The 27,071-nt window shown below is 38.5% G+C and overlaps 1 protein-coding gene across 4 annotated transcripts in view; it reads left to right on the forward strand.

Moving 5' to 3' along the window:
* The window catches only part of TUB (TUB bipartite transcription factor), a 67,242-nt gene that overhangs the window by 13,106 nt on the left and 27,065 nt on the right, over positions 1–27,071 (forward strand). For 2 of the 4 annotated variants that reach the window (XM_079308070.1, XM_079308069.1), the window contains exons 2-4: positions 13,354–13,405; positions 14,738–14,900; positions 26,324–26,458. In XM_079308070.1, coding sequence (XP_079164196.1) covers positions 13,354–13,405; positions 14,738–14,900; positions 26,324–26,458 — 350 coding nt within the window. The remainder of the gene's footprint in view (positions 1–13,353; positions 13,406–14,737; positions 14,901–26,323; positions 26,459–27,071) is intronic. The other 2 variants (XM_079308071.1, XM_079308072.1) reach the window with 1 other exon arrangement.

A 27,071-nucleotide genomic window follows, 5' to 3' on the forward strand; every position in this document is an offset into this window, starting at 1 on the left:
CTTTGTTGAAAAATGGGAAGCACAAAATCCAAGACCTGTAATGCCTTGAATTACCTCAGGACCTGTTTCTGTCACGCTTAAACAAATCTGCTACAAGGGCATGGCTGCACCAGTGGTAGCTCTCCAAAGCTGTGCTGGTTTAAAAAGCAGAAACTGAAGTCCTTTTAAACAGTTTTGTTTTTATTTTATTATCAAAACATTTGGGGTAGGAAACAAATTGTACTTTTTCTGGATACATGAAAAGTGACATTTGCTAAATTTTACATTCTGGTTACTTTTTCTGTCTTGAAGATTTTTATTAAGTTGTAACCACATTGGAAGCAGTACTTGTTACAATATAATTGCATGCTGGAGATTCATGTTAATTCCACACCTTGAATCCACAAGTTGAAATTCAAAGTGAGACTATCGTTCATCTTCCTTTAAAAAGCAAAGAAGAGAATAACACAAAACTACCCCTAAAGTACACAAACCCAGTGATACCCAATTATATGAGTTATGCTTTAAAAAGGAGAATTTGTCTGTTCTATGCAGTGTGTAGTATCAGTAGGTTTTTCCTATGCTATTTCTTATTCCTGTCTTTGTGTGGGTTGATAAACATGCCTGAATCTTAGAGAAAAAAAGAAGAAAAAGAAAAGGAAAACAGTTTTTGTCTTGATTGCTAACAGCAGTAGCTATATCTAGCATGAAGCAGCCATTGGAATTGCAGATTTGGCTATCCATTTTGTTTCTAGGAACTGACAAATGTACAATTTGCAATCCTATGTAATTATGATCTGATTCTAGAGTACTGCAATTTTTACCAGTATCTAGAAATATATAATTTGAGCATAAATTTTCAGTAGAGGATGTGCAGGGATTAGTGGCACAACCTTAATGAGAATTACACCGCTTAATTCCTTGGATATTATGCTGGTATTGTGCCCTTTATCTATTTTGGGAGGTCATATGATACTGAAAATCTGTAGCAGTACATGAACAGCAAAGAATACTTATGGCTTTGCATGAGAGCAATACATCAGTTTATAGAACGTGGTACTACATTTACCTAGCACATGGTGAAGGAAAAAAATGAATGCTTAACTCAAGTAAAAACTGTTTAAAAACCAGTAGATTGGATAAATGCTGAAATCTTTTTGATCTAGTTCCTTTGGATATTTTGTTACAGTCACAAATGACAGCTGCTTGCCAATTTAAGAAAAACAAATATTTAGAGTTGACACAGCTTTTTTATCTAATTACTTTTTGCATCCTTTATTTCAAGACAAGGTTACTCTTTTTGTATGTAATGTGCTTGTGCAAATCTAAGGAGTTTTCAAAACAACAATAGAAAGCATCTTAGTGTCTTTTTTTGTTGTTTATTTTTTTTAATTCCTCCTTGGTTACTGTTTGATGGCACTGATGAGTATTTGACAAGGGGTTTAGAAAGCAAAGATAAAAATGGATGATTTTTTAATCAGCCTTTTATTCTGCTGTTCAGCATTGGGTATGCTATAAGCTTTGATTGTGCAGATACTTTGCCACTAGAGCAGGCCTAGATGGCAATGTTTATACCCAAAATTAATAAGTTATGTTAGTTCAGGATCAGAACCCTAAAAATGAGGTGGTATGTATATATCAGACCCTATTTTCAGTCTGATTCAGGTGCAGTGACAATGATGTTCCAGAGTCTGAAATGTCTTGCCTGGGGGACTGACTTTGCTCTCAATCAGTACCACACAGACTATTCATGTGACGGTGTTTTAAAGCCCAGAACAATGATTTGAAAAAGGTAGTTGCCAGTAGAAATATGAATTAGTTGGGTCATGATTGTTAGCTCTTATTTTTTCAGTAATTTAATAACTGTGTCAGCTATAAGCTGCATGCTGCAGAGGAGATTTTTGGCTGGAAATCCAAAGCTTTTTGAGGACACAGATTCCACGTTCTCTGAAGCTGTGAGTCTGCATGCCATCTTGACTCCTCTGCCACAGCTTTTCTCATAATTCTCATTTCTTGCTGGCAGCACAGATTTTTGCATGTTGTGTACATCTCATAGAGCAAAATCGTGTGTCCTGGAAGGAATTGCTATATCAATTAACTACCCAACACTGAAAGAATCCAGCTTTTGAGTCATGCCAGTTAATGATCATATTTTTTCCAAAAGTAATAGTTTTCCAGTTTTTCTCTCCCAATTTTTTAAAATATATGTATACACATATCAATGCATATATTAAGACATCAAGCTGGATAGAGCAGATAATGCATCACTTTTCTCAAGTTATCACAATTCTTAATAGTAAAATGCTTTAAAAATATTTTTGCATTTATACATCACTGTAGCAAGGCATTTCACTTAGCTTTTTGTAGCACCACAAAGTGTACTATGAAGTGTTGAGAGAATAATCCAGAGTCATTAGACTAAGTGATAATTTCATTGGAGGCAGTTAAGGAGAACCAGATGAAGATGATTGTCAGATGTAACAAAAATGCTCACAGAGTAGTCAAGAAGTAATATGGTTGGGATTCTGGTGTTTCATAATGAATGTTGGACTAAAAATATTGCAATAACAAATTCCCAACCTGTTTTAAATTTGATTGATTTATTTGAAATACTTAAAGCTGATGTGCTAAACTAGGTGTATAAATTCAAACTGGTGAGCATGGTAAGTGTTTATGAAAAACAAAGATGATTGAATTTGATGCAATGTACATATCTTAGTATACTACAAAAAGAGTACTGAGACTGTTACTTGATATGACACTTCCAAGTACTTATAAATGTAGTGAGTGCATTTTGCTATAAAAAGGTCTATATTTTCTTCAATTTGATACAGAAAAAGCATGCCAGCATATTTGGGGTTAAATAAAATATAGCCAGAATATATAAATATGGGTTGAATGGGACAAGTTTAGTTTTTTCCCAAAATGTGTCAAAAAGTACTATTCATTCATTTTCCTATTACAACCTATGACCTGTGATTCTGTATAGTATTATCCCATGTCATGTTTTTCCCCTCCTGTTTATTTTCTCTCTACAGTTATTTTTACTAGAGAAAGTAAATTCCCTTGACTGGGAGTTAGGCACAGGTGTGGAGAAAAACATTTAATGTAACAAAAGAAAATAAAAGCTGAAATGTGTTCCCATAATAGTGGAAGGGACCTTTAAAGGACACATTGGAAAACAGAGCTAGAAAATTGCCTTTCACTGTACACAAAAAAGGTGGGTTCACAGCTGCTGCAAATTCCCTGTTTGTAAAGTTTTTTTCTGCTGCTTCTTAGGTCTTGGGAGCAGATTCCATTTACCACACTTGGTTGCACACAGAAGCAAAGGAAAGAGATGAGCTTAGTTTTGAAATGGAGAACAATGCTCTTCAGGTTGTTTACTCACAGGATCATCTTCACACAGGGAGCTGATAAATTGGAAGATTAAATATGTAACTTGTTTTGAAATTATCCTTGAATGCTGCAGACATCACCAGGATTGAGTACCTATGTCTCAGCAAAAAAAAAGAGTGGAGGAAAATCACCATCTCAGCCTTATTATTACAATGGTTTTCTCAGATTTATTAAAATCTGAGCAAGTCTCTTTTAGTGCAGTCACTGTGGATGCACACTTTGAAAACAACCCTCTCTCTTCAGGAGTTTATAGTTAAAAGCCCCAGCCTGGAGGGATTTATGCATATGCATATTTTTATGCAATGTGAAGTTAGTGGCAACATTCTTATGAGATTGAATTCATGGTTTTGGGGATTCAGGGCCCAGATATGAAGATCAGGCTGTATGGAATACCTCATTTGCATAGAGTTCTGTTAAAAATAATGACTTAGTTTTCATTGTAGGGAACAAAATAGAGGCCAAATGGTCTTTGCTGCTTTTGATAGCTATCAACATCTTGCCAGTCTTGAAATCAATATCATGTACTTAGGCACCAGGATCTGACAAACTCATTTTCCTCTGAAAATGCTGTCCAGAATTGTCAGTATCTGCTACTAGTATAGAAGGTAATACAGAGAAAGAACTCAAACCAAAATGAAAAATGTGCTTTCCTCAGTTCCAGCAAAAGACTGCTAGGTTGGATTATAAAGATAGTATGTGTGGGGGGGAGAAGTGACAAAATATTTTGTTTCACGGTTAGTATTTATCATGAAATGACATGTCTTCCCTTAGAAACTGTATTCCATAGAAACTATAAAACCACCTGTAAAAAGGAAAAGGGAGCTTGGCTGTTTCAGTTCACTAGCATCTATCAGAGTTACAATTCTTTCTGTATTTTTGTCCAGTTTTGATTGTTAAAGCAGCAAGGATAAGCTAGGTAGTCTCTTTCACCTTCACATTTTCAATAAACTGATAGCTTAATTTTACTATTCCTTTAAAAATCCAGTAAATACAACTCCATCTTTTCCCAGCCCTGTCCTAAACATGTACACAGGCAGTGGGATCTGTTAATACTTTGCTGCATTAGAGAATTACCCCAAATATAATCCATTTCAGCAGCAGTATGTTTGATCTACATATTCATGCCTGTGTTTGCACGCCTACTGCAGGGAGAAACCTCACTGAACACCTGCAGCAGTGACCCTATTGTTGGCACCAGTGTTTTGTTTGTTAAACACTTCATGATTATGCTGTTATTTTAAAGGCCAGCATTGTTTCTAGGTTAATTGCTGTACCTGTGAGGCTTCATTCTTTCTTCACAGAGGTGTTTCCAAGAGGAGTTAGGACTTGTTTGTTCCTCTCATTTTACAGGTGTCTTGGAAGGTTGTGCTGTTTGATGTAAAATAGGCTCACTAGCTGCCAACTGGACAAACCCATGCTTCATAGAGCAGGTCTAGGACAGGGAGGGAAAGGAGCCAGCAGTCATCCTGTGCAGGTTTTCTCTTCATCACAGTGGCTTACAGTGTTTTCCACATCTAAAAGGCAGAGGTCTGTTCCAGGTGACACCTTTTACCTGGTCAGCAGTAATGGAATGGGAGAATCATCGTGGTCCAGGTAGAGAACTCTTCTTCTGCAATGTGTGTATGTGTAAGTGCACTCTCCTTATCCAGGCAATACTTTTCCCTAGTTTCTGCTAATTTAATTTACTGTTTGTTGTGGTTGGATGCTTTGTACATTAAGGAGTTTAGTTTGTTTGTGCATAGATTGTACTGTTTTAATAGCTGAGATTGGCTGGGTTTGGTACTGAGAGAGAAACCTGGCTGCTAGGGCTGGATCTTTCCAGTGGCTGGCAGCACTGTGTTTTCCATAAAGGCACTTCCTGAAAGTCATGTCATTTGTCATCTGGATCCATCTGCATTGCAGGTAATGTATCTCCAGGTCACGGTGGTTTTTTTTCCCTTCCCAATTTGCTCCTATTCAGGTACTTCTTGTCAAACTACTTTAAATACAATTTTAGCATAGATCATCCAAAGGCTATTGTGTTTTAGTGCTCCATCATTCATGGTTATTAAATTCACCTTTCTCTTTTGGGACACAGATTCTTTCTCTGCCATTGTGTTCAGAGTTTGTGTTTGTTGAGGGGGGGCGAGAAATAACCCAGCTCTTCTAGTAGGTGATATTTTCATTACCTGCATTTTACTGCCATATGCTATCTTGTTCAGTTCTGTGTAATTGCAGAGAATGAATCTGTACAAATATTAGTTCAGCTGATCTTTCCAGGGCAGTGGTGGCAGCCCTGTAGTTCAGTTATTTAAAACATGCAATGTGCTGTGGGGAATAGTTTTGGTTTTCATCTCACAAGATCTTTTCCTGGCTTCTTATCATCCTCACTGAAAGCTGTCAGCCTAGGCATTTCAGATCCTAAACTGTAGTTTCTTTTTCTTTATGACTACAGTTTTGTTCTGATTTAACTCAAAGCTGGGTCTCGTTAGTTCAAAGCATATCTAAAGTATCTGCAGGGCTCCTGTTGTTCCCTTCAGCACTGAGAGTCTCTTGGGTTATTTGTTCAAGAATGGTCAGTGTTTGTTTTTATATATCCTGTAATACATGCATCTAACAATATATTTTACCTGACTCTGATGGGTTTTTCAAAAAAGTAGTCTAAGTAAAACATTTGGAAGATTTGATTTCTACAATTGCTTTTGGTTTCACATTCCCCTAAAGTCGTAACAATTGGAGATCTATTTTGATGAACTGTTCTAATTAAAACAGACCAAAATTCTGTTACAGAATCATAAAATAGTTTGGGTTGGAAGGGATCTTAAAGATCATATCATTCTAATTCCCCTGCCATGGGCAGGGACAGTTTCCACTGTCTCAGGCTGCTCAGAGCCCCATCCAGCCTGGCCTTGAACACAGCCAGAGATGGGGCAGCCACAACTTCTCTGGGCAACCTCTGCCAGCCCCTCACCACCCAAACAGTAAAAATGTTTTTTTCTGACATCCAATCTGAATTGACTCTCATTTTGAAGCCATTCCCCCTTGTCCTGCTACTACATGCCCCTCTAAAACATTCCTCTCCATTGTTCTTGTCGGCTCCCTTCAGGCACTGGAATGCCACAACAAGGTCTCCCTGAACTTTCTCTTCTCCAGGCTGAACAACAACTCTCTCAGCCTTTCTGTGTAGGAGGGTACTTCTTTTCTCTGATCTTCTGTTTGGCCTTCATCTGGCCTTCACATGCCTCTTATGTTTGTTGTGGGCCCCAGACCTGGACACAGATGGGGTCTCTGGAGTGCTGAAAAGTGGGAGAATCCCTTCCCTCACCCTGCTTTAGATACAGCCCAGCACACATTCGGGTTTCTGGGATGAAAGCTCACATGGCTGGGTCCTGTTGATTTTCCTATCAACCATCACCCCCAAATTCTTCTCCTCAGGGCTGCCAAAGTCCTTCTCCTCCCAGCCTGTGCTTGTGCACTGACCCAGCTGCAGGACCTTGCACTTGACCTTTTTTAACTTCATGAGGTTCACAGAGCCCCACCTCTCCATCCTGTCAGAGTCCCTGGGGTGGCATCCCTTCCCTGCAGTGTATCACCACATCACAGCTTGGTGTTGGCAGATTGCTGAGCGTGTCCTTGATCCAACTCTCCATGGCAGCAGCAGCTGCACTGCTCCCAGTACTGACCCCTGGGATTGCCACTCCTGGCTGGTCTCCACCTGGATACTGAACCATTGACCATGACTCTTTGAGTGTGATCATCAAGCCAGCTCCTCATCCTCACTGAAGGAATGGAATCCAGATGGAGGGTTCCATCTGTTAAATCCATGCCACTGCAGTTTAGAGACAAGGGTGTTGTGTAAGACTATCCAATGCTTTGCAGAAGTTCAGGTAGAGGATGTCTGTGTCTCTTCCCTTGGCCACCAGTGCTGTAGCCCTGTCATAACAGGTCACCAGGTATTTCTCTCTCTATATATATATATATAGCTTTCCCAACCTGATCTCTGGCAATTATGTGGTCATGGCTGGAGTTAATCTTAACAATTATCCACCTGAAATTAAGGAAAAAAAAGAAAAAAGAATGTGTTCCTGTTGCATTTGCTCTCAGTTAATCTGCAGAACTGTTGCCAGACATAATGAGTATCATAGATCTTAATGGACAAAGGACATTTAGCTAAACCTTACTGGAGGAAATAGAACCAACAACCTTGCAGAAAGGTCTCATTCATTTGCTGATTTTTAAACTAGTTTGCCATCTAGGATTTGAGAAGAAAATAAAGCATTTGGTTCTGTAATTATTTGTGCAACTACAAATGCAGTCTGCTATCAACCATCTGCACTGCAGGCATTACTTTCAGTGCCATTTGGATCATCAGCACAGTGTGTGATCCTCTGCATCTTCTGTTTTGTGGCTGGCTTGCTGCTGATACTTCTCATACAAATATCTGTTTCATGTTTCTGCCTTTTCCCCCTACCCTTTTGCTTTATTATTTTTAGTCTTACTAAGGGTCTTCTGCACAGGCAGAAGAGGTGATGCTGTATTCCTGGACTGGCATGTTTTTATTTATTATGTGAGATTCACAGTGAAATACTTTATTCCTCTGAAGCTTTGGGTAGAGAAATGCAATTTCCATTTCTGCAGGAGCTCCTGCTGTCTGTCCTGGTCAGCTCAGTGGTGACCTTTAAGGGTAGGTTGTTGCTCTCTCTTCCCTCTGAACGTGGCATGGGAGAAATCCAAGAGCTGCTGTTGCTGCTCTTTGCAGTAGAAAGGCAAAATAATACTCAATGTCCTTGGGTTGTTCCTCAATATCCAGACTTCTGCTTGCTTAGGTGAAAGCAGTCACTCATTTTAGTAAAGAGAGTAGCTGCAGGTTTTACTCTAAATCAGCTGACTGAGCAGCTGCTTTAGGGTCAAAAAGCCTTGATGATTCCTAGCATGAGGGGAGCCCTTGCAGATTTTCTGAGTGCTTTGTCTCATTTATAAGCCTTTGATTAGCCAGTGTGCCTGATGGAATGATGTTCTCCCAAGTGGCTTCTGGTGTGCTCAGAATATGGCATTTGTGGGACAGCAGACCTTGTTTTATGTGGGGATTTGCAGGTGTTGGCATTTCTGCCAGCTCCACTGTGTAGGAATTGGTTGAATTTCCCTTGTTTGAAGAACCTAAATGTGTGCCATCTCCCTGAGCATGACTTCAGCCTGCAGGTCCCTAAGCCTGTTAATGAGCTCTTACAGGAGCATTTCATCAGTGCTGCAGGAAGACTCTTTCTTAAGGACTTAGCAGTAACATTATCCAGTTGGGCTTTATGGAACTACAGAGACTTTATAGAGATTTCAGAGAAGTGTAATTGGGTGAATATGACAGATGGTAGCCAGTGCTATCTCTACAGGAATTTTATTTTGTGTGTTTTTGGAGACTGTAATGTTCAAATGGCACATTACACCCATTCTTGTTCTTTTGAGTCTGTTATACTCTTAAGGATCCCTTAACCTGTTTGTCTTGACACAGCAGCATAGCAGCTTTCTTCACAGCAGGAGTGCATGGAAAAGTTCTGAGTGATCTAGTCTGGTATGGTGTATTTTTTCTTTTTCTTTCTATCTGGTTTGATCATTCATTGTTTTTGAACTGCAGTTCACAATATGGCAGAAGAAACTCAAAATAAAAATGCCACCTCTAATTTTCCATTTCCTTCTGGTTCAGTGTTCTAAATGGGAGGAACAATTTCTTATCCAATTTATAATGTGAACTGTTTGTTTCAGGAATTTTCTCTGCCTATGTATATTAATTTTGCTTGTGCAAAGGTCCCTGATTTCACATAGAGCTTTTGGGTGCTGCTGTTAGCAATATATAAAGCAACAAAAAGAGAAAATCCAAGGATGATGCTTTTAAAACAGTGTGTTGAAGTTTAATGGAAGTCTGCTTGTTTGACCAGCTGTACTTTTTGGTGCAGTTAGTGCTGGGCTGCAGAGATGTGCTAGGTGAGATTTTTGGACCTTTGTCCTGGTAAAAATGTTATTTTCATGGAAAATGTTTCTTTATGAAGCAGTGTCAGGAAGGAACAAAAGCATTGCCTTGTTTGTCAGGCAGAAACAATAGAGTTGCTTTGCTGTGGCAGACTTTTTCTTTTTAAAAAAACCCCCTTAAATAAAAGCAGTGACTATATGCATCTTGGACATTCTAATTAGAAACATTTCTTCTTGGTTGTTTTTTCTTGCATTGGCTTATTGAAATACAAGGAGTTTACATTTTCAAAGAGCAGAGGTGAAGTATTTGCTGTAAAAATTTGCTGTTACTTGAATTAAATCTTTTCAGATTTAACTGAATTCACCTCATGTGGAATTAAAGTAAAATATAGCAAGATGTTGATTTACAGAATCTTCTGCCTTCATCTCAGAAGTAAAGTGTGGAGCTTTCTGTGATCATGAAGTTTCATCTTTAAAACATGATTGATCTTGGGTTTCTCTCCAAAGTTTTTTAAGGAATAGAGATTATAAAAAGCTTTGAATACTAAAATTCTTTCATATGGTTTCATCTTAATTAAGCCTGGCTTACTATAAATTGAATTTAATGTTGAAACTGTTTCTGCAAAATAGATTTTGTGTCTTAAAAGGGTGGTATGAAAAGTAATACTTTGACTAAAATGTGATTTTACTTTTAACATTTTTCCATTTAAAATACAGGAGTTGAGATGGTTGAATCAAATGCTGTTGAAATTGAATTTTGGAATAATTGAAATTTGAAAATAATCCTATCTGAAAAATAATGCTTTAGTCTCTGTGGGTCTTGGTCAAGGCAACTGATATGAATCTTTAGAATAGGTAGCAATAGGCTTGACTTCTTAAACCCAGCACTAGTAAATTCTAATGGGTTGATTGTTCAGCTTCTGTATAGAAGGACTGTTTTCCCCTGAATCTGCAAGGAAATATGTACAAGCTCTGATTTGTCAGCTGAATTTGGACTAGACTCTTACTGCAGAGCTGAAGGGCTGTTTACAATATTCTGTATAGTGTAAAATTGCTTTTTGTTTTAAGTGGGTCAGAGCCATAGCCAAGATGCCAGGCAGATGCATGATCCTTGATCAAATAGGAATGAAAAATGAATCTTGCAGGATCTTCAGGATACTTCAGCCTGCTTAGCAGATTGCTAATATGTATGCATGCTCTTCAATAATTCAATTTCCATGAATTATAAAGTTATATTTCTCTATTAAATCTGACTGAGTTTCATTCTGCTCCTGGGATTTTCTAGCATCACATCAACCATGTGGGCAGAATTGTTCTAACAGCCTCTCTCTCTGAGATTATTTCCTGCTGTCTTTCAGTCACAGTTTTTTTTGCTGTACTGGGCCTTTAGTTTCTGACCATCCCAGTTATTGGGGACCAGAGTGCAACAAAAAAACTGGGCAGGACAGGCTGAGTCCTCTTTCCTTCCAGAGGGATGAGCAATTGATTCCTGCTCTTTTGAAAGACCAGGAAGGGCAAAGGCTGTACTTTTGCTCACACACTTTTGTGCATTCCAAAGAAATAAAAGGCAGAAACCCAGCTCTTGGTTTCAGCTCTTGGACCCTGGAGCATCTGACAGAATGCATGGACTGCCAGATGCTGTGATGAGATGATCTGCTAAATCTTTCTGCAAGGACTCACTGAAGTGTGAGAAAAGGGTCAGTGGCACTTACACACTGCATCTCAGAGTCCTCTGCAGATGTTTTTCAAGGCAGGAAGAGCAAAGGCATGATGGAATTGCTATGGAAACAGAGCTTATATTATTTATTTATTTACTTACTTATGCATGCATGCATGTGTTTAAACCCTGACTTTCCTTAATGGCATATCTTGGAAGTCACCCAGTTTCAGGAGACTTTGTCCATTGGAAATGGGGGAATGTGAAATGCTGGCTGCCTGTCAACAACTCCAAGGTCCAGTAGTTCTGCAGAAAATACTGACAAAGTACAGCCTGAAACTGGAGTGCTCTCTTGTAGCAGAGGAATATATAGGCTAAAGTGAATCCTTTTTGTATTTGGAGCAGCAGAAAAAAGTGTTACAGTAAGAAGGGCAATGTGGAGAGGTGTTTTAGCATTGCAACATCCATAGGTTTTGAATATAGGGTTTTTTGTTTGTTTGTTTTTTGGGTTTTTTTTTTTTTTGCAGTCCTCTGGTGTATCTGATAGTTGCTTTGCATTCCTGGAATGCTGAATGCAAATCACACCATTCTCTGACTGGAGTTTGCTGCCTGATGTTATTTAAACTTCCATGTTTATCATGCCTCAGTTGGGCATTAAGTGACATAAAGGAGCTGTGCCTGAACTTGAATTTGCCTTGTTGTGTCTTCCCACCCAGGCACAGGACATTTTCCTCCCCCTTTTTCCATGCAGTGTGCCAGAACATGGTGTATGCATTGCTGCCTCTGAAAGTTCTTGGGGTCTCTGTTAGCATCATTTCATGGTTTGGGCTTTTTTTCAAGCATTGTCTGGAATGAGGAGGGTTTGTTCAGGCCATTGAGCCTGAAACTTTACACCTTAGGCATCTTTGACTCAATTTTTTGCCCAAAAATCTCTGTTGGGGTATTTGTACTTCTGGCAGTGTAGCTAATACTGCAGCACTTGTAGTGAAACACTTCTGCAAACCTGATATTGCAACATCATGGAGGAATGTGTGTCTTCCTTTTATAAATTCTGTTATTTATAAAATGAAGAATGCTTGGTGTAAAGCAGAACATTTTTATGACTGTGAGGGTTTTTTTCTGTAATCTTTTTTTGTGGACTATGGGTAATGCATTACTTCTAAAGAGATGGTAATTTCATACCTGAGGTACTTGAACAGCACAGTTGCAATCTGTGGAACATCAGCCTTTTGTAGCATATAACCTAAGAAAAATTGTAAAAGGCTGATGCTACCAGAAATGCTTAATTATAGGTCTTTGATAATGCTGGCATTGGAATAGTGGCATTCTGCATGCCTTTATGAGCTGTTCTATTTAACTCTATTACAATATTACTGTCTCCTATAGAATTAATACACGAAATTCACATTTTTTATACAATTTCCTTTTCAAGACTGTTGGTTTGTATGTAGGTCAGAATCCAGGTTTGTTTGTCCTGGATCTTTTATTGGCTCTTTTTGATTGCTAGAAGCAATATAAGAGAAGGGGCTAGCATTTTATGAAAGTGTATTGTAGGAGAAAATTAATTTTCCTTGTAAGAGGCCATTGTTTTTGTTCTATAGCACAATTTTCTTTGTAGATGACATATTATTGTTTAAAAGATTCAATTATCTATGATCAATATTTAACCACATTGTTCTTACAACAGGGACCTTTGTTCTCCAGAAAAATAAAGCCTAGTCAGTACTTTGATAAAGTACTTTGCAAAAATAGCTTTTTGATTTCAATGCCAGTCTTTAATTAATGAAAATGATTGAATGCACAGGAGCTAATCTCCCAACAACCAAAATTAGCAGACACATATGGGCAGTGAGCAATACTGTTTATCTTGCCCACCTCTAAATGTTGAAGTGTGTGACAATAAGTCTGATTTCTCAGGTATTCAGGAATAAATTATGGTTTTCAGTGTGCAAAAGATTATGTGGTTAATTTTGCTACCTTAATTTTAAATACTGCTGAGTTGCTAAGCAGTTCACTTACAGTCCTCTCTTTTTCTAGGCTTTATATGCAAATTCTCAATTTCAGTGCTGTATACATTGATGTTTTGCATTAGAAGACAAGTGGAAAAGAAACCAAGCTGTATACAGTGGATTTTGCATTTCTTTTTGAGCTGCCTGATTATACATTTTTGTTGAAGTTTGTGTGAGCCAGAGTTTTTCAATTTTTCATGGACTGCATTTAAATCCCCTGAAGCCAAGTTTTTTCAGTTGGGGCAGGCAAACTTCCATGGAACATAGTGGGAGTTTTGTATGGATAACTCCTGTGAGAATTTGTTCCACTGGGTGCTGTTAGGTGTTGTTTTGAGTGCTAAATTTGTTCCAATTATGTACTCTTTGTCTTTGCAGTGTTCTGGATGATGAGGGGAGCAGCCTGCGTCAGCAGAAGCTTGACAGACAGGTAAGATTTTGGAGGAGGACTTTCTTGCTCCCTAAAGTCTGAATCCTGGAGTAATAAAAACACTGATTAGAAAATTGCATCCTCTGATTGGGGAATGCAGAAGAGAGATCTGTGGAGGCTGAAGTTAGCTCTCAAGTCTAACTTCCATTAAAGTTTGTATTCTGAGTGTGGTTTGAGTGATTCCCTCTGCCTTGGACTTGTTTTAAGCTGATGTACAATGGGTTTGTTACCCCACTGATGGAACAGCCACCCCAACCAGCAGAGGTTAGCCACAAAGTTTTTATTCAGTGGATTTAGCTCTTGTGGCTGGAACCTTGTGGCACTGTGTGCTGTCTTCTGTTTTCTGACTGCATTCCTACATGACTTGTGCAAGGGAACCAGAACCCTGTGCATGAAATCTGAGGGAATTGTGTAATCAAGTTTTAATGGGAGCTGAGGTTTCTGCTTTTACTTTGATTTCTGTGGTCCCCTTCTCAAAAAAAGGTATCATTTTTATAGTTAAACCTTGTAAATTTAATTTTATCCTTTTCTATTGCCACTGTTTCACCAGCTTGCAGGTCTACCAGCATCTTCAAATTCAAGAACTATTTATGCCATAATCCTGTACTCAATTCTGATTATGTTGGACTTATGTTGAGGTATTGACACACTTAGGGAGCTGAAAGAGTTGACTCTCCATTTTTATTCCTCAGTTTTATTACATCTCCTTTCTGGAAGTTAAAATATCACTGTGCAGAGCAAGGAAATGGTAAGGTAATAGATAAGAAAAATGAACAGTTCTTTTCTCTGAGGTTGTGGAAGAGGACTCAAACAAGCTCCCTATAGTACCACTGGATGCTGAAGGTTTCGGTTTTCAGCAGATCTAGCTGAGAAATTTAAGTGTTTAATTAAAGTTCATCTATTATAGCTGATAAATTAGGCTCATGTCCAGCATTATCACTCGATTCTAGTTTGCAATTACCTGCTTTTAATTTACAGAAACTGAAATTGGCATGTCTGCCTCATGCCCTTGCTTACCCTCCCATTTCTTCACAGCCAGTATTCTCACACTGTTGTTTTCCCAAGGGTTATTTCCAAGCAAGCTCTGACAGCTGGTGGGCTGCTCAGAAAGATGTATTTTAATTATTTGCTGTTTTCTGCAGAAGGTGTTTCAGCAGTGGGTTGGTTGTGGATTTTTGGAAAGATTTCCAGTAACCCGACATCCCAATCTCCCCCTTGCCAGCTGCCTCCGCCGTAAAACTGAGGACAATGCAAAGCTGCCCATTGTTTCCTGTTGTAGATTGCTGCTGTGTGGAGTCCAGTAAGAGATGCCTTTGTCTGTGTTTTCTCCAGAGAGCCCTGCTGGAGCAGAAGCAGAAGAAGAAGCGCCAGGAGCCACTGATGGTTCAGTCCAACGTGGACAGCCGGGCGAGGACGCGCAGGACGAAGCATTCGGAGGAGCAGGCCCCGCTGGTTGAGTCCTATCTCAACAGCAACAGCAGCACCATCTATCATGGTACAGAATGATGGGGGTTTGCTTTCTTGAAAAGAGCTGAGCAGCTCTTTTAGCAGCTACTGATTGCTATAAAGTTGTTTATTGTAAAGGCACATCAGTCTGGAAAGGTAAAGACTCACAAGCGTTAAAGTCCATGCTAAAAGCTTTCTGGGTAGAGTCCTATATAAATATCCCAAATGGAAGTAGAAGCTGCTCCTGATGTTGCTGTGGTGGTGAGGAGAGAACAGTGAGAGAGCAAGAGCACATCTCTCCCCAGTGCATAGATTCTTATACACAAATTATCCAATAAGCTAAAAATACAAACTTAAACCATTTCTTCTTAACCTATTAAAATTCTACTTTCTTAGCATGCTGGGTTACGTATAAACTATGCATATGGTCTATCTTGTTCTATCTAAAAAATGTAAGCAGTATTCTTACTATAGTTTTATTATGTCTAAAACTGTGTTCTTGGAGCCTACATGGAAATTTGTTTTCAAAACTAGTATTTAGGGCTGTGTTTTTCAACCTTTACTAGAACTTGCTCTTCTACACTGGTATCTAAAACCTTTAGTCTTTAAAGCACTTAAAACATATTCTTACTTATTTAAACTTACTTGCTTATTCTAGAACTTAAACTTACACCTCTCTTTTTTGTGTGGGTGGCTTAATATACTTCAATCCATCCAAAGGTTTTAATTCAATCCCTACACTCTAATCTCTCTCTGAAGGATTCAGAGAGGCCTCTGATTTACAGACTCCAACAATCTCTGGCTATTATGGTACAGAATGTCACCTCTGGAAGGAGTATTTGCTGAGAGTCCAAGTGCAGTGCTCATTTTGTGCTCATCAGAACAAAGGCTATTACTGGTGCCTTAATGAAGGGATGGGACAACTGTTGGGTTAAAAATGATTTATTACTCAGATATACATTAGTCTCAAAGGCTGTGAGATTTTAGAGGAGTAGGAAGTTTGCCAGAGTTGAAAGTAGTCACAAGTTTTCTTTGTTACAAGGCAATATACAACATTCTAATCCAATGGAAAGTTGCCACAAAGTTGATTTTTTTTTTCTAACCTGATTCTGATGCACTTTTATCTAATGGGCTACTACTACATATGCTTCTATTGTAACATCTGAACTCTTAGTTTATTCTATGCAATGACATTACTACACTGTAAAACCTTTCACCATCTTACCCAGTACAGTTTCTTACTTACTTAAGGCATATTTTACTTATTACTATAGAAATACAATTTTATAATTTTTCTGCTTAATGTCTGTGTGTTTTTATTTTTACATCAATCCAAGCTTTTTCCAAGGCTGCAAATCAAACCCTTCAGTATCTGTGGAAGTTTCTGTTTTTTCCATTTCGTACAAAAGGCTCTCATTTTGTGTGTTTTAGTAAATCATTCATTTATATCTTACAACTACCTATCTTACACTACTTGGGTTTGGGGGATAAAAAACCATCATATCTCTAAAGATACTTTTCCTCAGGATTTCCTAAGGGGCAGCTTGGGTAATCTTTGTCCAAAATGTGACTCCTGTAGATATCATTGCAGGTTGATAACACCTCCAATATATCTAGAGAGCAGTAATTTTCCAGTTTTCTTGTTTTGCAGATCATTAGGTGGAATGTAATTCATAAGGGATTCATAAGCATAGCAAAAGGCTTCCTTCCCTGATTATTGATGAGTTTGTGGGACAGGAGCTGAAATCTACTGATATTGATTGGGAATGCAGCTGGCAGCTTTTTGGTTGGGAATGGTGTTAGGTGGCAGGGTATTAAGGTTTTGGGTTTAAATTTTGGATGCCTTTACAAATCTAACTCTGCTTTAAAAAAAAGAAAAAAAAGACTAACCAATATCCTACTCTTATGCAAACAAAAGCTTAACCCAGCATTCAGTTCAAATTTCTGTCAGTTTTATTCTATGTGCTGCAGTTTTTGTCAACCTGTTTTTTATTTTCACTTGGTGGTCTTATTTTTTCACAAGAGCAAGGTGGGTATTTAGTGGACTAACAAACTCTGCTCTGAGAAATGCAGGTTTCAGAGTCTTTTCTCCTGGTTAGCAATAGATGGAAATTTTTAGCTGATTACAGCTACAGAATTTACTGTTAGAATCTGTAAACTGCATTGTTTAAATGTTGAGGTTTTGGTAATAATGAGCCTTTTTAGTCTTGTTTCTGTAAGCAAGTAGGATACCATAAGGGGTTTAAGATGGAGAATTATTTTTTCAACTTAGTATAATTTTAATTTTCCTTTTCTAATAAATATTAAAAACATTTCTCTTTACTGTCTGTTTCTCAGGATCTGGGATGTAATTTTTAAAGACTAAACTGAATTTCTTTCCAGTCTTAACCAAAAAATTTGATTTAGCAGCAACATTTAATTTGTTTATTTTTTAATCAGACAAAATAGAAATTCTTTTTCCTCTTACACTCGAGAGATTATCAAAGGTACAGAGCTATTCTAAGAAATAATATCTTATAGTAGAGAGATGATGCTGTTACTAAACCCACTGTAGTGTCAGTTGATCAAGGTTTTAATTTTCACAGATCAGAGAAAAAGACATTATAATTGGTAGCAAATTTCATATATGCACTAAGATAAATTTCACACCAGTTTGCACCAGAGTAGATTTTCTCACTGTAATTGAGATTAACTGTGCTCTCAAGGTAAAAGTGACCCTTCCTGTCATATTATACCACACCATTCACTGGAATACTTAGGATTTATTCTCCCTAAATCAGTTTGTTCTAAATTTGTCTCTCAAACCCTTTTAATGTTTCACAAGGTTTCAGAGAAGCAAATAAATACAATGTTTCTCATATTCAACACGACATTTGTTAATCCCTCAGGGCAGCTCTCCTTGTAATAAACCATGCAGTTTGCAAGAGCCAGCTTAGAAGAATTTAATTACCTAACAGGGTGTTTTATTGCCTTGTAAAATCCTTTGTTAGGCACGTTGCTTTTGAAAATATTAGAAGAACCCCAGAAGTGTCCTTTTTTGGTGTGGCCTTCTCTGGGAATGTGCTTAATGTTTTCAGTTCCCCAGTTTGCATGGTACATTTTGGGGTTTGATGACCAGTTTTAACTGTGGCATTGAGCTTCAGGGCTGCTTTTTTTTTTTTTTTTTATTTTTTTCCTTTCAATGAAAACATTTGTATGTGGCAGTGTGGGATGCATGAGACAGCTGGGCTGTTTCTAAAGAACTATTCTGCTCTTTTCCGTTCATTTGTTGCTGTTGTGGGCAGGCTGATTCCAAGTTAAGAATGACTCTTTGATGGGAGTTGATGCTCTGCTGAATGAGCTACACTGCTTGGATGAGCATGTTTGTGAAATCAATTCCTGTGCTGGCAAATGCTACAGAATGAACGCTTCTTTCCACCTATCATCCTGCTCCACTCTCCCTTTTAGCTTGTACTAATTCTGAGTAGCACAAGAATACTTGTTGATTTCAACAGATAATTGGATGCCTGTGTGGAGATATGTCTATGGCACTTTGAGCAAAGTAGGTCAGAGATAACATCTCAGCAATTCTCAGATGCTGGGCTTTCTGTGCTGGGAAATTCTCCTTCATACACTGCCATTGCTTATTCTGATGCCATTATCTGTGCTGAGAAATTCTCCTTCATACACTGCCATTGCTTATTCTGATGCCATTATCTGTGCTGCAATGGTTCCCTCATGGGCAACTCTACTGTGCAGTAAAACTCATTTAATTCCAGAATAATTATCAGAGCTTGGAGTAGAAAGTCATTCTTATTCTGGAATAGAACATGGGCCTGGTTAGCTGTCTGTGGGTAGAGTAGAACACTGTATTTTGGTAGTTAAGCTAATTGTGTATTGCCAGAAACACCATAATTTTTTTTAGATGACTTTAAGGCAGAGAAATGACACATTGGTAGAACAAAATGGTATTTATGTTCCCTGCCAAGGGTTGCTGACAATTCCTCTGGGTGCCCATGAGACTTTTAAGGAGATGGGTGCCCTTCCAGTAGGGAGGTGACTCTGCAGAGTCCACCATGCACAAGTCTCCACACAGAACATTTCTTCTCATTTGTGCCCATATTTCACCTACAGATAAAATTCTTCAAATACTGTAGCTTGTAAATTACTTGCATGTACTGTTTATTTTAAAAACCCGTTTGTTGTTGACATAAAGCCTAGTTAACTAATAACAACAAAAGTATCTGTGGTAGCTGAGATGAATTAGGCTGAAAAGACCAACCTGAGATAAAAACTCCTTGGCACTGTGGTCTGTAAGTTTGAGCTGGAGTCCCAGCCAGTGGTGACACAGTCATCAGCATCTGTAGATCAGGTAGAATTAGACCCTGCATTTATCAGCCTGCCATTCCAAGGAATAGGTGTCCTTCCACTGACTTCCATGTTGCTGTTCCAGGCTCTAGTTGGTCCTGTTTACAGTAAAGCCTCTCTTTCTCACAGTACCAAACACAGCTCAATTGCTATTTCATCATTATGAACAGCCACGTAAGAGCCAATAACAACTTTTTGTATTGCTATTAAATTTAAATTCTATATAAAAGACAACAAAGGCATTAATTCACTGTCTTTTCTTCATGTGTTCTGGTTTATTTTCAATTCAGTGTCTTTCATAAGGACATATTGCCACCTGTTTTTTTGAAAGTTTCTTTAAAATTTTAGTTGCCTTTCTGTAATATGTCACAGTTTCACCTGCTTGCTTGTTTTCATGTATTTCTACTCGACTTATTTTGTGAAGTTTGTTGAAAACCTGAGCAAACATTTTAGCCTGATTTGACCTTGCAAAATTCTGCTGCAAATACAGTTCTTTTCAATCTGGATTGCAAATGCTGAGCATTCCTGGAGCCAAATAGCATGCAGAGATACACTAATTACTGCAACAATTTAATTACATTATTTAATTACATTTAATGCAAATGCTGAAAGCCCATTTTTACAGAGATTTTACTTCTGTGAAAATGGTGAATTTCCACTGGGGAGTGATTTTTCTTTTCACAGCACTGAGGAAGGCAGAGATTTGAATGAGTGCCAGATATGCTTTCATTAATATTGCCATACTTTGTTGCAGCTGTGGCTTTTTTTTATAAGACTTGAAATTAAAAATGTTTTCAATTAGATACTCCCAGAGTAATTTTCATTGCAACTTCCAATTTAACGATTTAGGTTAACCATGTGTAAAAAGGCAGAATGACTTTTTTACTTTTCTCCTTTGACATTTGGCAGCACATCTAGATGTAATGGTTGTGTGGTGTGACCTCTGATGACAATTCATGGCTTTTTCATGTTAAATTTTTGTGTCATTCTGCTATTTACCATGAATTATGAGAGAGTTTCCTGATGAGTATCCGAAATAGTCAGCTTTAAAAGGTGACATTAAAAAAATCATACATTTGCCTATTCATCAGAAGAGTATGTCTCTATTCTTGTTTTCCACTGACCTTGGAATGAGTAGGTATTAGTTTATTTTTTAAAGACAGCAAGGAATGTTCTTTGCAAAGGGCTGTTAATACTGAGAGATCAGGCAGCACTCCAAATATCATGTGGGCAAAATACTTGACTTCCAATAAGCATATATTCTGAAATCTTTATTTCAGCTGCAGTCTCTTCACCTTAATCTTTAAAGCATCTTTTTGATTTGTCAGCAGTCCTTACTGCACCAGTGCACTTCCAAAATAAACAAACTCACTGAGCAGCAAGGAGCAGAGGGCAGTGGGTAGCAAGTGTTTCACAGGTCTTTTTGTGGTTCTTGCTACTGAGCGATTTGAGAGGAAAGTTCAGAGGAAGTGGCTCGAGAAACTCCTTCTCTTTCATTTAATGTCCCACTTAGAGTGTGTTTACTTTCAGTTACTACTTCATATTTAGCTGTTTTCTGTGCTGGGCAGTATCTCAGGAGCCAGGAGGTGAGGGTGAGCACAGGAGATGCCCTGGCAGGCAGAGTCCCATCCCAAAGGCTGCAAACACAGCAGGCAGAGCTGCCAACAGGATTCCCTGCAGTCCCAGACAAGGTTAACCAGGGCCAGGGCCCTGCAGGGTTCCAGCCAGGATGGGAAGGAGATGCTGCAGTGCACAGATCTCAGTTGGGCAGGTGAGCTGCCTGCAGTGCCAGGATGCTCCCAGGCTGGGAAGCAGCACCTACAGCACAGCACTGGGCTCAGCTGGAAGGAAACCCAGGGGCAGGTTGTGGGTGGAACACCCCAGGGAGGCTGTCAGGGCAATTAGAGCCTAGTTGTGCCCTCAAGGCTCCAGCATCACAAAGTAATTATGTAATTTATCACTGTCTTTAGTCTTTCTGGCATAGGTTTTTCATAAATCATTTTAGCTTTGCTTATTAGTTGTCTGCTTTCCCAGTTCATTGCTATCAACTCTCCATTTCATATGCTTCCTTTGCCTTCCCCCTCCCCAGGATTAAGCAGCAGGTATGTGGGGGTCAAGAGGAATCTTTTATTTAATTCCTTCCCTTGTTCTCTCTGAGGAGCTCTTAGACTAGTGAGCTTTTAATAATGTTCTTAAGCAGCACCAAGTTCTCAGGTACATTGGTTTGTTTTTTGGAGCACTAAAAAACCCATCCTGTTTCACTCCTGAGTATTTTCAGGTTTGCAGCACTGTTAGAGGCATAAACTTTCAGGTTTGCATCACTGTTAGAGGCATAAACTGTAGGGAGCCTTAGGGAATTTATTGGCAATAAGGTTTTGGGAATCTGGAATCTGACTGTAAGTTACTAGATGGAGGAGTAATGCCTTTGAATATCAGCATTTTGAAGCAGGAATCAAATCTTTGCATGTGATTAAACAGTAACCAACACACCAAAGTCCTTGTCCTAATTCAGGTCCTTGTATTTAACTATGTGTGTGGTCTGTGTGAAACTAATAGAAATATTTCATGGCACTGTAAAGTATCATGGGTTTGTCCATCTTCAGAATATTTCTGATAGACTCCAGTGTCTTTTAAATGATTGTAGAAATACTAGACCTAGTCAGAATATGAGTTGATTAAATAAACTAATAATAAACAGCAGCCCAAATAAGCAGCAAGATTGACTAAGGCTAGAACTTTACAAAGAAAAGCAACAAGCCATTCTTAGAGTGAAGCACAAGGACATCTCAGGCAACAATAAGAAAACTCACATTGATTTTTTAAGGTACACTCTGACTGAACTATAGTTGATCTTTCTTTGCATGGTACTTGTTCTGGGTTTCACTTGTATTGTTGAGACTATGTTGGTAAATAGAATGAATGTTTGCCTTGTACAGTATTTGCCTTATATTTGCCCTCACATACTTCATTGTCTGGTTCAGCCTCTTTCTACTTAAAGTGTTTTCCAGACAGGCTGCACAATTTTAGAATTGTTTTTTCTTTTTGTGATTTTTCATTGACTTCATTCTTCATGTAATGAACTAATCAAAGGCACCTTTTTTTAGCATATGGCATTTTTATATGATAGAGATGGGCAAGTTATGATTCATAGATTTTTTTTCTTCCTCTAAGATGATAAGAGTGTGCAAGCACTCATATCAAGAAATACAGTCATACAAATGGCAAAAAGAAATCTGCATTTTCATTCATGCTACTTTGAAACTTATTTCCTGTATGAACTTCTCATCATGAGGGCCAGATGGAATGACATGCTTCACATTTTCATTCCCTCATATAAATATATATGGGTAATTTACAGAATTGAAAAACAGCTTGATTTGTCTGCATCATAGTTTGCTCACATGGTTACAAATTGCATCCTTTTATTTGACTGTGCATTGTAGCTTTATCCCTGTAGTCTGTCCTTCACAGAACTGGTTCATGGAGAGTTTTCTTTTTTCCCCCTTTTCTGAATTAAGCTGGGACACTGCCCTTGTCTGCCTTGGCAAAGCTCTTCCACACCCACCTGTATTATGTTAACAGTCTTTTTGTTCTTTCCTTTTCATCTCAGATCCTGAAATAATATTGCAATCTTTGCTTCTTCTGTATTCCTAAAAATACTTTTTTTAATGCTCTATTGAGTTTAGTAGTCAGTACTTGATGTAATGAGCATGGATGAATAATACTGAAATTGAAGTAATGTAGTTTTATTTGTAAGCTTGGCATTTATCTCAAAACTATTTTTTTTACAATTTGTTAAGTTCAACCTAGAATGAAATACCATGTCTGAGCATCCAGTGGATTTTTCTGTTTGGAATACTGACTCGCTACTTGCTCCTCCAGTTTTTCTTGTCTGAATGTAAATTCTTATGGAAAAAGAAAATCTCTGGGTTTTGTAAGTGAAGATTTTAATAATCTGGAGTGGGGCATATGAAGTATCAGGACTAGATTTTCTAGTCTCCTACTGCTTAAGATAATGTCATAGTAGCGACAGTAGGGATTTTTAAAACTGCCTGAAGGGTTGGTTATACTGAAATTAATGCATTTTTGAGTGATAGTCTTTGAAATTTCATCCCCATTTATCTGCATTTAAGGTTCTTAATTTATTTATCCTCTGGTGCTGCCTATCATTGTTTTTAACTTTTTGATGTCCATCGAAGGAGATAATAATATTGTTGTATCAGTGAATATTATTTAGGGAGCCAGTTTATCTCATTTTCCTTATTCAGGCTTTCTTGCAGGGAACTGTGAATTGTTTTATGGGGCTGTCTAGAGCCTGTGGAGAATGCAGGCTAGAGTTAACCTCAAGGTTTCCATCCTGCTGAGCAGGGCAGTTCTTGTCAGTGTGTTAGATAATGATCCAAAGATGCAGTGGAGGGCAGAGGGGAGGACATTTGATCCCCTGACAACGTGGCTGGGGATAAGCACTGCCTCTCTGACTTGCTTCATCTCCACAAAGGCAGCCTGGAAGGAGTGCTGGTTGGAGGAGTTCAAAGCTGCACATGCTAATGACCAGCTGCAGAGAGAGTACACAGGGTTTAGAAATGGTTCTCCTTCCAGCTCTCCAGGGCAGGAGAAAGCACTGGAAACAGAAAACAGGGTTTTTTACTTTGCTCCACATCCAAGCCTGCTGGACCAGCTGAGCAGGGGAAGCTCACAGACCTGTCCCTTTGGGTTTGCAGGCTGCAAGGATCCAAATCCTAGCAGGTCTGTTGACAGGAGCTTGCCTAAATGCGAGGATATGCCCTGAATTTGTGCAGAAAACTTTCTTTGGCATCTGCAGAGACAGCACCAGAGAAAGCATAAGTGAGTGGGTGAGTCTTAGCTGAGGTCTGCTATTTACCAAGTAGCTGAAAGCTAAGAATGAGATGGTTTTGTGGTGGACATGGAATGTTGGGATTAAATTTGAATTTATTATAGAGGTAATACTTTAAATGTAATGGTAATGCTCAGAAATGTATCCTTTAGAAACAGGACATTCTGTGCCAATTCATTTTATGAACCAAGGCACAGTGTCATTTATCTCTGTGATTTAAATCTTACTTTGCAGGCTCCATAACTTGTGTCTGAAAGGCCCATTTACCACAGGCAGCAGCCAAGGTATATGCTCAGAATGGCTACTGGGCTGAAATGCTGTTCTCTGCCTCACAGAGTAAAGCAATGGAAATATTCCCTTCTCTGTCCTTTGCAGCTCCATCACTGAACTTATAATCAGACACCTCTTGCTCGAAGTTTTGAGGCAAAAGTAACTAAAAAAGCTTCAGGGCTTTACTTGTATGATCAAAGAATGGCTGGCAAGATAGAGAAGATGTATCTTTCACTTTGCAATTAATAATGTCCAAAAGTTTCATCCTTTGCTGATTGATCATTGCTTTGGACCAAGTAAATGGTGCTGCTGAGTTAATGAATACAGCCAGATTTAAAATGATTTAGAGAACTGCCTGGCCATTTCATATAGGTCATTTGTAAAGTCCTGAATTTAATTATAACATGGATTATCATCTTCAAAACAGTTAAAAGAGCTCAGCCTAGTTTTTAAAGAGAGACAGAGATACAAATACTGTGTTTAACAAAGGCATGAAAATTGGGCAGTGACAAGCTTTTTCTTTGGACTCTCCTCTAATAATTTTATGTATATTCTCTGTAGAACAGGGACCCTTCCTCCACACAGTGAGAAAAAGGAGCTTGTGTTCCTGGAGTGCCTCAGGTGCCTGCTGTGTTGTGAATGCAATGCTACCCAAAACAGATTGCTGTGCTAGGGAGGGTAGCAGCAGGTTTGGAGCTGCAGTCTACACAGACATGACTAAATCTGTTCCATCTTTCTCCTCTGAGAATCTCCCTGGCGTTTCTGTTCCTATTTATGCACTTGAAGGATTTGCTGAAGAGGAAAGTTGCTTCACAGACCAGAAGCTTAGGGAGAATTTTCCCCTTCAGAGGGAGAATAGTGTCAGTCCACACGTCACTGAGAATCATTTAGTCTTTCAGACATTTAAGAAATGTGTCTGGATATTTTTAAAGTAATTTTAGGGCAACCAGTTCTTTCCCATAATGGTCCTTAGTGGACAATTTTTATCCTTTTAAAGAAAGTGCTTGAGTTTTGGGTTTCTTCTCCCATGTGACAGGGAGAGAAACCATGGTCACCACATGAAGCCAGTGGGGCTTAGCACTTACCAGTGACCAGCAGCCAACTCCAAAATTTCTTAGTGCCCACCTATAGCTTGTGGGGGGAAGTTTGACAGTTTCTTTATGCATTTCACTAAGGCAGTTCTGATATTTACCTAACTTCAAGGTTTGGTCTAGCCAGAGGAAAGAGTTACATTGTGTGTTAAATTGCATTCAGAGACTCAAATATTAACCTGAAAGTGTGTTGTGCTTTTAGGAAAATGATAAAGCCTCTTTTTACTTTGAAAACCAGGAACACTGCATGAGTTATGCTGACATTCACAGTTTATGTCATGCATATTTTGTAGAGAGTCCTTCCAAGGAATTAATTAATTGGTGTATGCTACAAAGCAGGAAGAGGTTTTAAATTCAGCTTGGGTGTAGTTTCACCATAAAATGCATGGCCAATCTACTCATAATGCTGTGTTACACAGTTGAGCAAGATGTGCTTTGAAATAAACCTTCAGATGATTCCTTGTTTAGAGAGTTAGGATGTAGCTTTAAGCATGGATGCTGCAAAGTCAAAATAAAATTTTTCTGCCTTCCTGCTGTCACTGTTGATGATCATTCTGGCAGAGCTTTACTATGAGGAAAAATAGTACAATAGCTCAGTAACACAATGATATTCTGATGTCACTTTTGGACTGAAAGTTGGGAGTTGATATATTATTGTGAGGAAAAAAAATGTAAGGAAATATATGTCAGCTAACCTAACACTTTCAGATTTTTACTGTAGCTTTGCAAATTCTGGTTTACTTGACTCTGCTCACTGCATGAATTGTCTGAATTACCAAGCTCTGCTATATTTGCTTTCTCTTTTATGCCTTTGCAAAGTTCTCAATTCATTCTCTCATCTGTCTGATTCTCTCTTCTCTCTCTGTTTATTTTCTTTTTTTGGTGGGGTACCCTGAATCTCTGAAGCAGTGCAGGAGGCTGAACAGGAAGATGTAAAGGTGGTAGTGGACGCCCAAGCTCCGAAACCAACTAAAAAAACCAAGGCAGCAGCTGCGAGCTGCCAGAGTAGCAGCACCAGAAAGGAGAAAAAAGGGAAACACAAAGGTTAGCTGCATGCAGCTGCATGTCAGATGTTAAATTAATTATTTTGCTGTCAATTCTCTCTCTCTTGTTTTTTTATATAATTTATTTGAAAACCTGAAAATGGACTAAAAGTAATTTCCTGAAGTTTTTCTGAGGTTGGAAAATGTGTGTGACTTGGTTGTGTCTGGGCATGTACAGCCTTGGGGTTGAAAAATTTGTAAATGGAGTCTTTTTCCAGAGGAGAGTGCTTGTTCAAATTGCAGAGGAGGAAGATAATTCTGAAGGAAAGACGATGGTATTTTCCTGCAGTGGTGAAAAAAGACAACCATCTTACAAGGGTGTGCTTTTTCAGATTATCTGAAACTAATCTTGTTTGGAGAAGCAGCCCTAAATTGAAGCTGCTTCTGTTCAGACTATGAGTGAGGTTTAAACTATAAAATTTGAGGTTGAGGGGACATTTTGAAAATCAATTCAACAAAACTGATATGAGATCCTCAGAGGGGTTTTTCAGGTTGTTCCTTTGTCTTATCTGGCTGACCAATGGGAGGTGCTTATATAAAAGATTTTTTGCAATGACTTTGTGTGCAATTAGGTAGATGTAAAAGTACACTACTGGTAATGACAAAAGGGGGGT

Source organism: Erithacus rubecula (genome assembly GCF_903797595.1).
Source record: "Erithacus rubecula genome assembly, chromosome: 6".
NCBI classification, from domain to species: Eukaryota; Metazoa; Chordata; class Aves; order Passeriformes; family Muscicapidae; genus Erithacus; species Erithacus rubecula.